We start from the raw sequence: 14988 nt of genomic DNA on the forward strand, positions 1-14988 counted from the left end.
CTCTGCTGGGACAGCCAACATCACCTATAACACAGAAACCACCACAGAAACCCAACTCTGCTGGGACAGCCAACATCACCTGTAACACAGAAACCAGCACAGAAACCCAACTCTGCTGGGACAGCCAACATCACCTATAACACAGAAACCAGCACAGAAACCCAACTCTGCTGGGACAGCCAGCATCACCTATAACACAGAAACCAGCAGAGAAACCCAGCTCTGCTGGGACAGCCAGCATCACCTATAACACAGAAACCAGCACAGAAACCCAATGCTGCTGGGAGAGCCAACATCACCTATAACACAGAAACCACCACGGAAACCCAACTCTGCTGGGACAGCCAACATCACCTATAACACAGAAACCAGCTCAGAAACCCAACTCTGCTGGGAGAGCCAACATCACCTATAACACAGAAACCAGCACAGTACCCCTTCTGCTGGGAGAGCCAACATCGCCTTTAACACAAAAACCATCACTGAAACCCCCTTTGCTGGGACAGTCAACATCGCCTATAACACAGAAACCAGCACAGAAACCCCACTCTGCTGGGACAGTCAACATTGCCTATAACACAGAATCCAGCACAGTACTCCACTCTGCTGGGACCGTCAACATCACCTGAAGCACTGAAACCAGCACAGAACCCCACTCTGCTGGGACAGTCAACATCGCCTATAACACAGAAACCAGCACATTACTCCCTCTGCTGGGACAGCCAACAGCACCCATAACAAAGAAACCAGCACAGAGCTCCCCTCTGCTGGGACAGTTAACATCGCCTGGAACACAGAAACCAGCACGGAACTCCCCGCCACTGGGACAGTCAACATCGCCTGTAACACAGAAACCAGCACAGAACTCCCCTCCGCTGGGACAGTTAACATCGCCTGTAACACAGAAACCAGCACGGAACCCCACTCCACTGGGACAGTCAACATCGCCTGTAACACAGAAACCAGCACAGAACTCCCCTCCGCTGGGACAGTTAACATTGCCTGTAACACAGAAACCAGCACGAAACTCCCCTCCGCTGGAACAATTAACATCGACTGTAACACAGAAACCAGCACAGAACTCCCTCCGCTGGGACAGTTAACATCGCCTGTAACACAGAAACCAGCACGGAACTCCCCTCCACTGGGACAGTTAACATCGCCTGTAACACAGAAACCAGCACAGAACTCCCCTCTGCTGGGACAGAACAGGAGATGGTGCATTCGCAACCCTCCGTGTGAGGGATTTCTCCCGCGACTCGAAGTTCCCGACTTTCCAAGCACGGTGAAATAGCTCTTAACAAGAATAAGCAGGAGAAGTGACCTTGTGTTTTGGGAGGGAACCTGGCCACGTGTTTTAGCCGATCATTGAAGAGGTAACATATTCCATTCTGGTACATGTTGTTCCCACATTGCTGGGTAAGTGTTGGTCCACAAGCCTACGAGAGAAGCAAGACAAAAACAGTTCAGACATTCCCGGAATATCTTCAGGAAGAAGGCAATGGTCACTCAGACTGAGCCACAGTCTCACACACACCCGAGCCCCATAAACCAGTCCAGCAAACTGAAATTGCACTTACTGAGGGAGTTCCGCACTCTCAGAGGGTCAGTACTGAGGGAGTGCCGCACTGTCGGAGGGTCAGTACTGAGGGAGTGCCGCACTGTCGGAGGGTCAGTACTGAGAGAGCGCCGCACTGTCGGAGGGTCAGTACTGAGGGAGCGCCGCACTCTCAGAGGGTCAGTACTGAGAGAGCGCCGCACTGTCGGAGGGTCAGTACTGAGAGAGCGCCGCACTCTCAGAGGGTCAGTACTGAGGGAGCGCCGCTCTGTCGGAGGGTCAGGACTGAGGGAGTGCTGCACTGTCGGAGGCTCAGTACTGAGGGAGTTCCGCACTGTCGGAGGGTCAGTACTGAGGGAGTTCCGCACTGTCGGAGGGTCAGTACTGAGAGAGTGCCGCACTGTCGGAGGGTCAGTACTGAGGGAGTTCCGCACTGTCGGAGGGTCAGTACTGAGAGAGTGCCGCACTGTCGGAGGGTCAGTACTGAGGGAGCGCCGCACTGTCAGAGGGTCAGTACTGAGGGAGTTCCGCACTGTCGGAGGGTCAGTACTGAGGGAGTTCCGCACTGTCGGAGGGTCAGTACTGAGGGAGTTCCGCACTGTCGGAGGGTCAGTACTGAGGGAGTGCCGCACTCTCAGAGGGTCAGTACTGAGGGAGTGCCGCACTGTCGGAGGGTCAGTACTGAGGGAGTTCCGCACTCTCAGAGGGTCAGTACTGAGGGAGTGCCGCACTGTCGGAGGGTCAGTACTGAGGGAGCGCCGCACTGTCAGAGGGTCAGTACTGAGGGAGTGCCGCACTGTCGGAGGGTCAGTACTGAGGGAGTTACACACTCTCAGAGGGTCAGTACTGAGGGAGTGCCGCACTGTCGGAGGGTCAGTACTGAGGGAGTGCCGCACTCTCAGAGGGTCAGTACTGAGGGAGTGCCGCACTGTCGGAGGGTCAGTACTGAGGGAGTTACACACTCTCAGAGGGTCAGTACTGAGGGAGTGCCGCACTGTCGGAGGGTCAGTACTGAGGGAGTGCCGCACTCTCAGAGGGTCAGTACTGAGGGAGTGCCGCACTGTCGGAGGGTCAGTACTGAGGGAGTGCCGCACTGTCGGAGGGTCAGTACTGAGGGAGTGCCACACCTCCGTAACATCGCCCCGACTCCCCCCCGCCTCAGCTGCTGAAACCCTCACCCATGCCTTCGTCCCCCTCCAGACTTGACCATTCCGATGCTCACCCGGCTGCTCTCCCCCACATTCCACCCTCCGTAAACTTCAGCTCGTCCCTAAACTCCCTCTACCCCTCCCCCACCCCGTGTCCTAACTCTCACCGAGTCCCGTTCACCAGTCACCCACTGTGCTCGCTGACCTCCACCGGCTCCCGGTCCGGTAACACCTCGATTTTAAAATTCTCCTCCTCGCTTTCAAATCCCTCCATGGCCCCTCACTTCCCCCTCCCTATCTCTGGAACCTCCTCCAGCCTCTACAACCCTCCCTATCTCTGTAACCTCCTCCAGCCTCTACAACCCTCCCTATCTCTGTAACTCCCTCCAGCCCCCTTCAACCCTCCCTATCTCTGGAACCTCCTCCAGCCTCTACAACCCTCCCTATCTCCGTAACTCCCTCCAGCCCCCTACAACCCTCCCTATCTCTGTAACCTCCTCCAGCCACTACAACCCTCCCTATCTCTGTAACCTCCTCCAGTCCCGACAACCCGCCCTATCTCTGTAACCTCCTCCAGCTCCTACAACCCTCCCTATCTCTGTAACCTCCTCCAGCCTCTACAAACCTCCCTATCTCTGTAACCTCCTCCAGCCTCTACAAACCTCCCTATCTCTGGAACCTCCTCCAGCCTCTACATCCCTCCCTATCTCTGTAACCCCCTCCAGCCTCGACAACACTCCCTATCTCTGTAACCCCCTCCAGCCCCCGACAACCGTCCCTATATCTGGAACCTCCTCCAGCCCCTACAACCCTCCCTATCTCTGTAACCTCCTCCAGCTCCTACAACCCTCCCTATCTCTGTAACCTCCTCCAGCCTCTACAACCCTCCCTATCTCTGTAACCTCCTCCAGTCCCTACAACCCTCCCTATCTCTGTAACCTCCTCCAGCCCCTACAACCCTCCCTATCTCTGTAACCTCCTCCAGCCTCTACAACCCTCCCTATCTCTGTAACCCCCTCCAGCCTCGACAACACTCCCTATCTCTGTAACCCCCTCCAGCTCCCTACAACCCTCCCTATCTCTGTAACCTCCTCCAGCCCCTACAACCCTCCCTATCTCTGTAACCTCCTCCAGCCCCTACAACCCTCCCTATCTCTGTAACCCCCTCCAGCCTCGACAACACTCCCTATCTCTATAACCTCCTCCAGTCCCTACAACCCTCCCTATCTCTGTAACCTCCTCCAGCCCCCTACGACCCTCCCTATCTCTGTAACCTCCTCCAGCCCCCTACAACCCTCCCTATCTCTGTAACCTCCTCCAGTCCCTACAACCCTCCCTATCTCTGTAACCTCCTCCAGTCCCTACAACCCTCCCTATCTCTGAAACCTCCTCCAGCCCCGACAACCCTCCCTATCTCTGTAACCTCCTCCAGCCCCCGACAACCCTCCCTATCTCTGTAACCTCCTCCAGCCTCTACAAACCTCCCTATCTCTGGAACCTCCTCCAGCCTCTACATCCCTCCCTATCTCTGTAACCCCCTCCAGCCTCGACAACACATCCTATCTCTGTAACCCCCTCCAGCCCCCGACAACCGTCCCTATATCTGGAACCTCCTCCAGCCCCTACAACCCTCCCTATCTCTGTAACCTCCTCCAGCCTCTACAACCCTCCCTATCTCTGTAACCTCCTCCAGCCTCTACAAACCTCCTTATCTCTGGAACCTCCTCCAGCCTCTACATCCCTCCCTATCTCTGTAACCCCCTCCAGCCTCTACATCCCTCCCTATCTCTGTAACCCCCTCCAGCCTCGACAACACTCCCTATCTCTGTAACCCCCTCCAGCCCCCGACAACCGTCCCTATATCTGAAACCTCCTCCAGCCCCTACAACCCTCCCTATCTCTGTAACCTCCTCCAGCTCCTACAACCCTCCCTATCTCTGTAACCTCCTCCAGCCTCTACAACCCTCCCTATCTCTGTAACCTCCTCCAGTCCCTACAACCCTCCCTATCTCTGTAACCTCCTCCAGCCCCTATAACCCTCCCTATCTCTGTAACCTCCTCCAGCCTCTACAACCCTCCCTATCTCTGTAACCCCCTCCAGCCTCGACAACACTCCCTATCTCTGTAACCCCCTCCAGCCCCCTACAACCCTCCCTATCTCTGTAACCTCCTCCAGCCCCTACAACCCTCCCTATCTCTGTAATCTCCTCCAGCCCCTACAACCCTCCCTATCTCTATAACCTCCTCCAGTCCCTACAACCCTCCCTATCTCTGTAACCTCCTCCAGCCCCCTACGACCCTCCCTATCTCTGTAACCTCCTCCAGCCCCCTACAACCCTCCCTATCTCTGTAACCTCCTCCAGTCCCTACAACCCTCCCTATCTCTGTAACCTCCTCCAGTCCCTACAACCCTCCCTATCTCTGAAACCTCCTCCAGCCCCGACAACCCTCCCTATCTCTGTAACCTCCTCCAGCCCCCCACAACCCTCCCTATCTCTGTAACCTCCTCCAGTCCCTACAACCCTCCCTATCTCTGTAACCTCCTCCAGCCTCTACAAACCTCCTTATCTCTGGAACGTCCTCCAGCCTCTACATCCCTCCCTATCTCTGTAACCCCCTCCAGCCCCCTACAAACCTCCCTATCTCTGTAACCTCCTCCAGCCCCTACAACCCTCCCTATCTCTGTAACCCCCTCCAGCCCCCTACAAACCTCCCTATCTCTGTAACCTCCTCCAGTCCCTACAACCCTCTCTATCTCTGTAACCTCCTCCAGCCCCCTACGACCCTCCCTATCTCTGTAACCTCCTCCAGCCCCCTACAACCCTCCCTATCTCTGTAACCTCCTCCAGTCCCTACAACCCTCCCTATCTCTGTAACCTCCTCCAGTCCCTACAACCCTCCCTATCTCTGAAACCTCCTCCAGCCCCGACAACCCTCCCTATCTCTGTAACCTCCTCCAGCCCCCTACAACCCTCCCTATCTCTGTAACCTCCTCCAGCCCCCACAACCCTCCCTATCTCTGTAACCTCCTCCAGTCCCTACAACCCTCTCTATCTCTGTAACCTCCTCCAGCCCCCTACGACCCTCCCTATCTCTGTAACCTCCTCCAGCCCCCTACAACCCTCCCTATCTCTGTAACCTCCTCCAGCCCCCTACAACCCTCCCTATCTCTGTAACCTCCTCCAGCCCCCACAACCCTCCCTATCTCTGTAACCTCCTCCAGTCCCTACAACCCTCTCTATCTCTGTAACCTCCTCCAGCCCCCTACGACCCTCCCTATCTCTGTAACCTCCTCCAGTCCCTACAACCCTCCCTATCTCTGTAACCTCCTCCAGTCCCTACAACCCTCCCTATCTCTGAAACCTCCTCCAGCCCCGACAACCCTCCCTATCTCTGTAACCTCCTCCAGCCCCCTACAACCCTCCCTATCTCTGTAACCTCCTCCAGCCCCCACAACCCTCCCTATCTCTGTAACCTCCTCCAGCCCCCACAACCCTCCCTATCTGTGTAATCTCCTCCAGCCCCCTACTGCCCTCCGAGATCTCTGTTCCCCAATTCCGGCCTCTTGCCCATCCCCCAATTCCCATCACTTCGCCATTGGGAGCTGTGCTTTCAGCTGCCTGGGGCCCTAAACCCTGGAATTCCCTCCCTCAACCTCTCTGCCTCTCTCTCCCTCTCCCCTCCTTTCGGACGCTCCTCAATATCGGCCTCTTTGACAGAGGTTTTGGTCGCCAGTCCCTAATCTCCCCTTGTGTGGCTGGGGGTCTAATTTTGTTTTATATCGCTCCTATGAAACGTCCTGCGATGTTTTAATCTGCTAAAGGCCCCACATAAATGCAATATCTTGTTGTTAAGCCTCAGATTATATAGTGGGAAACCACACTTGTGACACTGGGCGCCGTTCCGGTCTGGGTTCGCCCACATTGGCAGAACTGGGTACAGTTCAGCAGGAAAGTCCCAGGCTCCAACCCCGGCCTACTACTGAGTGGCAAATCTCACACAGGAGGCGCTACTGAGACCCTCAAGACAAAACACTCACTCGCACACACTCACACTCGCCAACACTCACACGCCCTCGCACTCGAACTCAAAAGGAAGGCCCTCGGGTTGTGCACTTGCCAAGGGGGTTACCCCCGTTGCTCGGGCTGTTCGATCCGGACACTCACCAGGATTTGCGGCCTTCCCACTTGCCTTGACGCCAGGGAGAGTCCCAGGGAGATGGAGCCGGCTTCGGCAGGAGCTAGGGAGAAAGATGGAAGGCAGGATGAGGGCGGAGAACCTTGACAAATATTGTGTACAAGGCGGAGCGGGAGTGGAGGCATTGGAGACAGGAGGGGGGGTCTGGACTGGACAGGAGGGGGGTCTGGACTGGACAGGAGGGTGTCTGGACTGGACAGGAGGGGGGTCTGGACTGGACAGGAGGGAGGTCTGGACTGGACAGGAGGGAGGTCTGGACTGGACAGGAGGGGGGTCTGGACTGGACAGGAGGGGGGTCTGGACTGGACAGGAGGGGGGTCTGGACTAGACAGGAGGGGGGTCTGGACTGGACAGGAGGGGGGTCTGGACTGGACAGGAGGGGGGTCTGGACTAGACAGGAGGGGGGTCTGGACTGGACAGGAGGGGGGTCTGGACTGGACAGGAGGGGGGTCTGGACTAGACAGGAGGGGGGTCTGGACTGGACAGGAGGGGGGTCTGGACTGGACAGGAGGGTGTCTGGACAGGATAGGAGGGGGGTCTGGACTACACAGGAGGGTGGTCTGCACTGGACAGGAGGGGGGTCTGGAAAGGACAGGAGGGTGTCTGGACTGGACAGGAGGGGGGTCTGGACTGGACAGGAGGGGGGTCTGGACTGGACAGGAGGGAGTCTGGACTGGACAGGAGGGGGTCTGGACTGGACAGGAGGGGGGTCTGGACTGGACAGGAGGGGGGTCTGGAAAGGACAGGAGGGTGTCTGGACTGGACTAGACGCTGTCTGGACTGGACAGGAGGGGGGTCTGGAAAGGACAGGAGGGGGGTCTGGACTGGACAGGAGGGGGGTCTGGACTGGACAGGAGGGGTGTCTGGAAAGGACAGGACAGGGGTCTGGACTGGACAGGAGGGGGGTCTGGACTGGACAGGAGGGGGGTCTGGACTGGACAGGAGGGTGTCTGGACTGGACAGGAGGGGGGTCTGGACTGGACAGGAGGGGGGTCTGGACTGGACAGGAGGGGGGTCTGGACTGGACAGGAGGGGGGTCTGGAAAGGACAGGAGGGTGTCTGGACTGGACTAGACGCTGTCTGGACTGGACAGGAGGGGGGACTGGAAAGGACAGGAGGGGGGTCTGGACTGGACAGGAGGGGGGTCTGGACTGGACAGGAGGGGGCTCTGGACTGGACAGGAGGGTGTCTGGACTGGACAGGAGAGGGGTCTGGACTGGACAGGAGGGTGTCTGGACTGGACAGGAGGGGGGTCTGGACTGGACAGGAGGGGGTCTGGACTGGACAGGAGGGGGGTCTGGACTGGACAGGAGGGGGTCTGGACTGGACAGGAGGGGGGTCTGGACTGGACAGGAGGGGGGTCTGGACTGGACAGGACGGGGGTCTGGAAAGGACAGGACGGGGGTCTGGACTGGACAGGACGGGGGTCTGGACTGGACAGGAGGGTGTCTGGACTGGACAGGAGGGGGGTCTGGACTGGACAGGAGGGGGGTCTGGACTGGACAGGAGGGGGGGCTGGACTGGACAGGAGGGGGGTCTGGACTGGACAGGAGGGTGTCTGGACTGGACAGGAGGGTGTCTGGACTGGACAGGAGGGGGGTCTGGACTGGACAGGAGGGGTGTCTGGACTGGACAGGAGGGTGTCTGGACTGGACAGGAGGGGGGTCTGGACTGGACAGGAGGGGGGTCTGGACTGGACAGGAGGGTGTCTGGACTGGACAGGAGGGGGGTCTGGACTGGACGGGAGGGTGTCTGGACTGGACAGGAGGGGGTCTGGACTGGACGGGAGGGGGGTCTGGACTGGACGGGTGGGTGTCTGGACTGGACAGGAGGGGGTCTGGACTGGACGGGAGGGGGTCTGGACTGGACGGGTGGGGGGGTCTGGACTGGACGGGTGGCTGTCTGGACTGGACAGGAGGGTGTCTGGACTGGACAGGAGGGGGGTCTGGACTGGACGGGAGGGTGTCTGGACTGGACTGGACAGGAGGGGGGTCTGGACTGGACAGGAGGGGGGTCTGGACTGGACAGGAGGGGGGTCTGGAAAGGACAGGAGGGTGTCTGGACTGGACTAGACGCTGTCTGGACTGGACAGGAGGGGGGTCTGGAAAGGACAGGAGGGGGGTCTGGACAGGAGGGGGGTCTGGACTGGACAGGAGGGGGGTCTGGACTGGACAGGAGGGGTGTCTGGAAAGGACAGGAAGCTGTCTGGACTGGACAGGAGGGGGGTCTGGACTGGACAGGAGGGGGGTCTGGACTGGACAGGAGGGGGGTCTGGAAAGGACAGGAGGGTGTCTGGACTGGACTAGACGCTGTCTGGACAGGACAGGAGGGGGGTCTGGAAAGGACAGGAGGGGGGTCTGGACTGGACAGGAGGGGGGTCTGGACTGGACAGGAGGGGGGTCTGGACTGGACAGGAGGGTGTCTGGACTGGACAGGAGGGGGGTCTCGACTGGACAGGAGGGGGGTCTGGACTGGACAGGACGGGGGTCTGGAAAGGACAGGAGGGTGTCTGGACTGGACAGGAGGGGGGTCTGGACTGGACAGGAGGGGGGTCTGGACTGGCAGGAGGGTGTCTGGACTGGACAGGAGTGGGGTCTGGACTGGACAGGTGTGGGGTCTGGACTGGACAGGAGGGTGTCTGGACTGGACAGGAGAGGGGTCTGGACTGGACAAGAGGGTGTCTGGACTGGACAGGAGGGGGGTCTGGACTGGACAGGAGGGGGTCTGGACTGGACAGGAGGGGGGTCTGGACTGGACAGGAGGGGGGTCTGGAAAGGACAGGAGGGTGTCTGGACTGGACTAGACGCTGTCTGGACTGGACAGGAGGGGGGTCTGGAAAGGACAGGAGGGGGGTCTGGACTGGACAGGAGGGGGGTCTGGACTGGACAGGAGGGGGGTCTCGACTGGACAGGAGGGGGGTCTGGACTGGACAGGAGGGGGGTCTGGACTGGACAGGAGGGTGTCTGGACTGGACAGGAGAGGGGTCTGGACTGGACAGGAGGGTGTCTGGACTGGACAGGAGGGGGGTCTGGACTGGACAGGAGGGGGTCTGGACTGGACAGGAGGGGGGTCTGGACTGGACAGGAGGGGGTCTGGACTGGACAGGAGGGGGGTCTGGACTGGACAGGAGGGGGGTCTGGACTGGACAGGACGGGGGTCTGGAAAGGACAGGACGGGGGTCTGGACTGGACAGGACGGGGGTCTGGACTGGACAGGAGGGTGTCTGGACTGGACAGGAGGGGGGTCTGGACTGGACAGGAGGGGGGTCTGGACTGGACAGGAGGGGGGGCTGGACTGGACAGGAGGGGGGTCTGGACTGGACAGGAGGGTGTCTGGACTGGACAGGAGGGTGTCTGGACTGGACAGGAGGGGGGTCTGGACTGGACAGGAGGGGTGTCTGGACTGGACAGGAGGGTGTCTGGACTGGACAGGAGGGGGGTCTGGACTGGACAGGAGGGGGGTCTGGACTGGACAGGAGGGTGTCTGGACTGGACAGGAGGGGGGTCTGGACTGGACGGGAGGGTGTCTGGACTGGACAGGAGGGGGGTCTGGACTGGACGGGAGGGGGCTCTGGACTGGACGGGTGGGTGTCTGGACTGGACAGGAGGGGGTCTGGACTGGACGGGAGGGGGTCTGGACTGGACGGGTGGGGGGTCTGGACTGGACGGGTGGCTGTCTGGACTGGACAGGAGGGTGTCTGGACTGGACAGGAGGGGGGTCTGGACTGGACGGGAGGGTGTCTGGACTGGACTGGACAGGAGGGGGGTCTGGACTGGACAGGAGGGGGGTCTGGACTGGACAGGAGGGGGGTCTGGAAAGGACAGGAGGGTGTCTGGACTGGACTAGACGCTGTCTGGACTGGACAGGAGGGGGGTCTGGAAAGGACAGGAGGGGGGTCTGGACTGGACAGGAGGGGGGTCTGGACTGGACAGGAGGGGGGTCTGGACTGGAAAGGAGGGGTGTCTGGAAAGGACAGGAAGCTGTCTGGACTGGACAGGAGGGTGTCTGGAAAGGACAGGAGGGTGTCTGGACTGGACTAGACGCTGTCTGGACTGGACAGGAGGGGGGTCTGGACTGGACAGGAGGGGGGTCTGGACTGGACAGGAGGGGGGTCTGGAAAGGACAGGAGGGTGTCTGGACTGGACTAGACGCTGTCTGGACTGGACAGGAGGGGGGTCTGGACTGGACAGGAGGGGGGTCTGGACTGGACAGGAGGGGGGTCTGGACTGGACAGGAGGGGGTCTGGACTGGACGGGAGGGGGTCTGGACTGGACGGGTGGGGGGTCTGGACTGGACGGGTGGGTGTCTGGACTGGACAGGAGGGTGTCTGGACTGGACAGGAGGGGGGTCTGGACTGGACGGGAGGGTGTCTGGACTGGACGGGAGGGTGTCTGGACTGGACGGGTGGGTGTCTGGACTGGACGGGAGGGTGTCTGGACTGGACGGGAGGGGGTCTGGACTGGACGGGAGCGGGGTCTGGACTGGACGGGAGCGGGGTCTGGACTGGACGGGAGGGGGGTCTGGACTGGACGGGAGGGTGTCTGGACTGGACGGGTGGGTGTCTGGACTGGACGGGAGGGGGTCTGGACTGGACGGGAGGGTGTCTGGACTGGACAGGAGGGGGTCTGGACTGGACGGGTGGGTGTCTGGACTGGACGGGTGGGGGGTCTGGACTGGACGGGAGGGGGTCTGGACTGGACGGGTGGGTGTCTGGACCGGACGGGAGGGTGTCTGGACCGGACGGGTGGGTGTCTGGACCGGACGGGAGGGGGTCTGGACCGGACAGGAGGGGTGTCTGGACCGGACAGGAGGGGTGTCTGGACCGGACAGGAGGGGGGTCTGGACCGGACAGGAGTGGGGTCTGGACCGGACAGGAGGGTGTCTGGACTGGACGGGAGGGTGTCTGGACTGGACAGGAGGGGGTCTGGACTGGACAGGAGGGTGTCTGGACCGGACGGGTGGGTGTCTGTACTGGACGGGTGGGTGTCTGGTCCGGACAGGAGGGTGTCTGGACCGGACGGGTGGGTGTCTGTACTGGACAGGAGGGGGGTCTGTACTGGACAGGAGGGTGTCTGTACTGGACAGGAGGGTGTCTGGACCGGACGGGTGGGTGTCTGGACCGGACGGGTGGGTGTCTGGACCGGACGGGTGGGTGTCTGGACCGGACGGGTGGGTGTCTGGACCGGACGGGAGGGTGTCTGGACCGGACGGGTGGGTGTCTGGACCGGACGGGTGGGTGTCTGGACCGGACGGGTGGGTGTCTGGACCGGACGGGTGGGTGTCTGGACCGGACGGGTGGGTGTCTGGACCGGACGGGAGGGGGGTCTGGACCGGACGGGTGGGTGTCTGGACCGGACGGGTGGGTGTCTGGACCGGACGGGAGGGTGTCTGGACCGGACGGGTGGGTGTCTGGACCGGACGGGTGGGTGTCTGGACCGGACGGGTGGGTGTCTGGACCGGACGGGTGGGTGTCTGGACCGGACGGGTGGGTGTCTGGACCGGACGGGAGGGGGGTCTGGACCGGACGGGTGGGTGTCTGGACCGGACGGGTGGGTGTCTGGACCGGACGGGAGGGTGTCTGGACCGGACGGGTGGGTGTCTGGACCGGACGGGTGGGTGTCTGGACCGGACGGGTGGGTGTCTGGACCGGACGGGTGGGTGTCTGGACCGGACGGGAGGGGGTCTGGACCGGACGGGTGGGTGTCTGTACCGGACGGGTGGGTGTCTGGACCGGACGGGTGGGTGTCTGGACCGGACGGGTGGGTGTCTGGACCGGACGGGAGGGTGTCTGGACCGGACGGGTGGGTGTCTGGACCGGACGGGTGGGTGTCTGGACCGGACGGGAGGGTGTCTGGACCGGACGGGTGGGTGTCTGGACCGGACGGGTGGGTGTCTGGACCGGACGGGTGGGTGTCTGGACCGGACGGGTGGGTGTCTGGACCGGACGGGTGGGTGTCTGGACCGGACGGGAGGGTGTCTGGACCGGACGGGTGGGTGTCTGGACCGGACGGGTGGGTGTCTGGACCGGACGGGTGGGTGTCTGGACCGGACGGGTGGGTGTCTGGACCGGACGGGTGGGTGTCTGGACCGGACGGGAAGTGACTTGCGATTGCCAGGAAGTCACTGGTGTCTATTAGCACAAAAGCACAGCAGCAGAACGGCTCCTGCCTTCACGATGGCTGCTTCACTGAGCTTTGTCATGAGGCTTGTGAAGCCCCCCATGGCCCAGCAGCCAGCGAGGGAGGCTGACTTACACTGGACAATCAGGGGTTGGCACGTCCTGGTGGTATACTGGCACTTGTAGACTCGTCCAGTTCTCACGCCAGTCTGATTCTTCTCGAGCGGTGCGCTGACAATGATCCTGCACGATGAAGAGAGACAGCGAGAGTTAGTGCATCGATATGGGGGGAGGGGAGGAACAGAGAGAGAGAGAGAGAGAGAGTGAGTGAAGGACAGAGAAAGAGAGAGTGACAGAGAGAGTGAGGGACAGAGAGAGACAAAGAGAGTCCCAGATAGAGAGGGAGACCGAAAGAGAGACAGAGAAAGAGAGACAGAGAAAGAGAGACAGAGAGAGAGAGACAGAGTGAGAGAGACAGAGTGAGAGAGACAGTGAAAGAGAAAGATAAAGAGAGACAGAGTGAGAGAGACAGTGAAAGAGAAAGATAAAGAGAGACAGAGTGAGAGAGACAGAGAGAGAGAAAGACAAAGAGAGACAGAGTGAGAGAGACAGAGAGAGAGACAGAGTGAGAGAGACAGAGTGAGAGAGACAGTGAAAGAGAGACAGAGAAAGAGAGACAGAGTGAGAGAAAGAGAAAGAGAGACAGAGTCAGAGAAAGAGAGACAGAGTGAGAGACAGAGAGAGAGAGACAGAGAGAGAGAAAGACAAAGAGAGACAGAGAAAGAGAGATAGAGTAGGAGAAAGACAAAGAGAGACAGAGAGAGGGAGTGAGAAAGAGAAAGAGAGACAGAGACAGACAGAGAGGGAGAGAGGTAGAGAGATGCAGACAAAGAGAAAGAGAGACATGGAGAGATACTGGGAGAGAGAAAAACAGGGACAGCGGCAGAGACGGACAGGGAGAGGGAGAGATAGAGACAGAGATACAGACAGACAGGGAGACAGGGAAAAGGAGACAGAAACACAGAGAGAGATGCAGAGAGAGAGATATGCAGAGAGAGAGAGATATGCAGAGAGAGAGAGAGAGATGCAGAGAGAGAGAGAGAGAGATGCAGAGAGAGAGAGAGATGCAGAGAGAGAGAAAGAGATGCAGGGAGAGAGAGAGAGAGATGCAGAGAGAGCGAAAGAGATGCAGAGAGAGAGAGACAGAGAGATGCAATGAGAGAAAGAGATGCAGGGAGAGAGAGAGAGATGCAGAGAGACAGAGAGATGCAGAGAGAGAAAGAGATGCAGGGAGACAGAAAGAGATGCAGAGAGAGAGAGATGCAGGGAGACAGAAAGAGATGCAGAGAGAGAGAGATGCAGAGAGACAGAGAGATGCAATGAGAGAAAGAGATGCAGGGAGAGAGAGAGAGATGCAGGGAGAGAAAGAGATGCAGGGAGACAGAAAGAGATGCAGAGAGAGAGATGCAGAGAGACAGAGAGATGCAATGAGAGAAAGAGATGCAGGGAGAGAGAGAGAGATGCAGGGAGAGAAAGAGATGCAGGAAGACAGAAAGAGATGCAGAGAGAGAGATGCAGAGAGACAGAGAGATGCAATGAGAGAAAGAGATGCAGGGAGACAGAAATAGATGCAGAGAGACAGAGAGATGCAGAGAGAGAAAGAGATGCAGGGAGAGAGAGAGAGATGCAGATAGAGAGAGAGATGCAGGGGGAGAGAGATGCAGAGAGACAGAGAGATGCAGAGAGAGAAAGAGATGCAGGGAGAGAGAGAGAGATGCAGATAGAGAGAGAGATGCAGGGGGAGAGAGAGAGAGAGATGCAGAGAGACAGAGAGATGCAGAGAGAGAGAAAGAGATGCAGAGAGAGAGAAAGAGATGCAGAGAGAGAGAGAGAGATGCAGAGAGACAGAGAGAGAGATGCAGGGAGAGAGAGAGATGCAGATAGAGAGAGATGCAGGAAGAGAGAGA

General features: G+C 59.5%; 1 protein-coding gene across 1 annotated transcript in view; it reads right to left on the reverse strand.

The window, feature by feature from the left end:
• The window catches only part of LOC137366749 (integrin alpha-M-like), a gene marked incomplete at its 3' end in the record, with an annotated part of 213818 nt that overhangs the window by 2444 nt on the left and 196386 nt on the right, over positions 1–14988 (reverse strand). The window contains exons 3-5 of the mRNA XM_068028404.1: positions 13158–13264; positions 6873–6946; positions 1325–1439 (exon numbers count right to left, since the gene is read on the reverse strand). Coding sequence (XP_067884505.1) covers positions 1325–1439; positions 6873–6946; positions 13158–13264 — 296 coding nt within the window. The remainder of the gene's footprint in view (positions 1–1324; positions 1440–6872; positions 6947–13157; positions 13265–14988) is intronic.

The sequence above is a fragment of the Heterodontus francisci genome, unplaced genomic scaffold (genome assembly GCF_036365525.1).
Source record: "Heterodontus francisci isolate sHetFra1 unplaced genomic scaffold, sHetFra1.hap1 HAP1_SCAFFOLD_991, whole genome shotgun sequence".
Lineage (NCBI taxonomy): Eukaryota > Metazoa > Chordata > Chondrichthyes > Heterodontiformes > Heterodontidae > Heterodontus > Heterodontus francisci.